This window comes from Penaeus chinensis, chromosome 1 (genome assembly GCF_019202785.1).
Source record: "Penaeus chinensis breed Huanghai No. 1 chromosome 1, ASM1920278v2, whole genome shotgun sequence".
Taxonomy (NCBI): Eukaryota; Metazoa; Arthropoda; class Malacostraca; order Decapoda; family Penaeidae; genus Penaeus; species Penaeus chinensis.
Genome location: NC_061819.1, coordinates 37,847,437 through 37,849,936, shown reverse-complemented (window position 1 = coordinate 37,849,936; position 2,500 = coordinate 37,847,437). Strand labels below are relative to the sequence as shown.

The 2,500-nt window shown below is 46.4% G+C and overlaps 1 protein-coding gene across 1 annotated transcript in view; it reads left to right on the top strand.

Annotated features, from left to right (window-relative positions):
* LOC125041329 overlaps positions 1-2,500 on the top strand; it is a 4,258-nt gene that overhangs the window by 64 nt on the left and 1,694 nt on the right. Inside the window, exon 2 of the mRNA XM_047636235.1 lies at positions 1,068-1,234. Coding sequence (XP_047492191.1) covers positions 1,068-1,234 — 167 coding nt within the window. The remainder of the gene's footprint in view (positions 1-1,067; positions 1,235-2,500) is intronic.

Here is a 2,500-nt window from a genome sequence, read left to right as displayed (position 1 = left end):
AAAGGAGGATGGGTGGAGGGAGCGAAGGAGAAGGAGGCAGGGGTAAGGAGGGAGAAGAGAGCAAGGCAAAGGAAGAGGGAGGAAGGAGGAAGGGGGCATGGAAACGAAAATTTGGAACTGGTGTTGGAGCAGGGCGAGCGGGGAGGCATTGGAGGGCAAAGGAGGAGGAAGAAGGAAGAAGAGTGTTGGAGAAAGGCAAAAGAAGATGGGGGGGGGGGAGGATCGGGTAGTGAGAATCGAAATTTTGGAACTGGTGTTGGAGCAAAGATAAGGAGGATCGGTCGAGAGGCTGAAGGAGGACCTGTATGAGGGAGGAGAGTGTTGGAGAAAAGGGGAGAAAGGAGGAAGGGGACATGGAATCAAAATTTTGGAGCTGGTGTTAGAGCAAGAAGGACGGGCGGTGGAGGCAGGACGCAGGAGGGCGAAGAGTGTTGGAGGCAGGCGAGTGTTGGAGGCAGGCGAGGGGGGAGGGGTTCAGAGGGGGCGAAGGAGGCGGTGCATGAGGAGGGCGGCCGGGAGAGGGTTCGAACCTCATCCCTAGAGTCAACAGGTGGACCCGAGATGAGGCAGGGATGAGGTAAGGGCTGAATATTGACACTGTGGCTGTCCTTTGTCCTGGGCAGGGCGGGGCGAGGGGGCGGGCCGCTCACTCAACAATAGATGTGAATATTTCCTCCTCGTCTCTGAAGGACTCAAGGTATTATCCCCCTTAAAGGCATTTCCAAGGTTTATCTTACCTTTTAAGCTTTTTGTTTTTTTCGTAAGCGATGGGGATTTTTTTTGTCTCTCTGTCGGGCTCTTTCTTTGGTCCTGCCTTTACTCTCCACTTTCTTTGCCTTCCTTTTGTTATAATTTTTTTTTTCTCTCTCTCTATGCACCGACCCTTACTTTCAACCGAGAAAAAAAACTAAGTATCAATCATAATGATAATGATTTTTTTTTAATTTCTTATTACCTACTTCCCACTTCGTTACGAAATCGTTCATCTACCGTCCTATTTCTCTAATTATTATCCTTTCTTTTCTTGTTGCCTTCCCCATATTTACCCTCAAACACACAAATCGAAGGATCACGACCAAGTCCCCGGAGAGGCGCGAGGGTCCAGCCCAGGGGGTATATAAGGCCGAGGTCCGACCCAGACAGTCACATTCGACGCTTCAGGTTCAGACAAGCAACACCCTCACTGCCCACTGTCTCCTGCGCCTTCTCCATGCGGTACTCTCTCGTTGTTCTGGTGAGTTGCAAGGGGGAATGGGCGGTTATTCATCATGGGTTTGGGGCTGATTGAGTTATGGGTGTTCATTATTGGGGGGTTTTGGGTGTCGAGAGGTAAGGGGAAGGGATGGGCTTAAGTCATCAAGGCTATGGGTTGTCACTTCATTGATGACTTAACCCATACCAAGGGTTTAGGTAGGTAAGTATGGGCATGCGATGGTAAGCCACAGATTGCATGACAGGCCATGGGTTCAAGACGTGACCTGAGAGTTTAGGTAGCAAGTCATGGGTGCAAATTCATGGGAATGCCCGGTGAGAGGTACGCGTGATATAACATTTTTTTTAGTGAATCAAGGGTTCTGATGAGTGCCCGCTGGATAAGTCATGCGGTTTGGATACTTATGGATCCCGATGATGATGTGACGTGGTAATCCATGAGCCTGTGGAACTGGAAATGTTTAATAATGGGTTCAGTTAGTAAAAGCATGAGTTTATGGGGAAACTTGGTGTATGAATAGTAAACCATGAGATAAAGTGTCATGAGTCATGAGTTTCCCTTGAAAAAAAGGGGTAAAGGTCATGGGTTATCGAGTAATAAAGCATGAGAGCAAGTCATGGGTTCAGGTAATAAAATTGTGGGTTCGGGCAGAGAGGTGCGGGTTGACGATGTTCCTCAAATCCCTTTAATCTTGTTTTTCGTCGCCTGTGAAGATCTGGATAAACTTTTTTTTTTTTTTTTTTTTTTTTTTTTTTGACTGTAATGCTTTTTTCCTTTTTTCCTTCTTTTTTTTTTGTATGGGTCAAATTGTTCTCTCCAAAACATAATGGAAGTGTTTGGTCAGGAAACAAGTACATACCACACACACACACACACACACACACACACACACACACACACACACACACACACACACACACATACACACACACACACACACACACACACGCACGCACGCCCCCCACCCCACACACAACACGTAGACACATACACATACACACACACCCACACACACACATACACACAGAGCACACACACACACACACACACATACACATACACACACCGCACACACACTCACACATATACATACACACACAAACACATACACACGCGCGCGCGCGCACAATTCTGACACTAGAATTTTTCATCTTAATTTCTTCTTCCATGGTAAGCAGCTCTGAATTTATTATAGAATTCTTAATAAGTTTAAGAATTATTTTCGTAAAGTTCACATATGTTTCCTCTCTTTTGTGTTCACGTAATTTGGCTTTCCTTAAGAGTTTA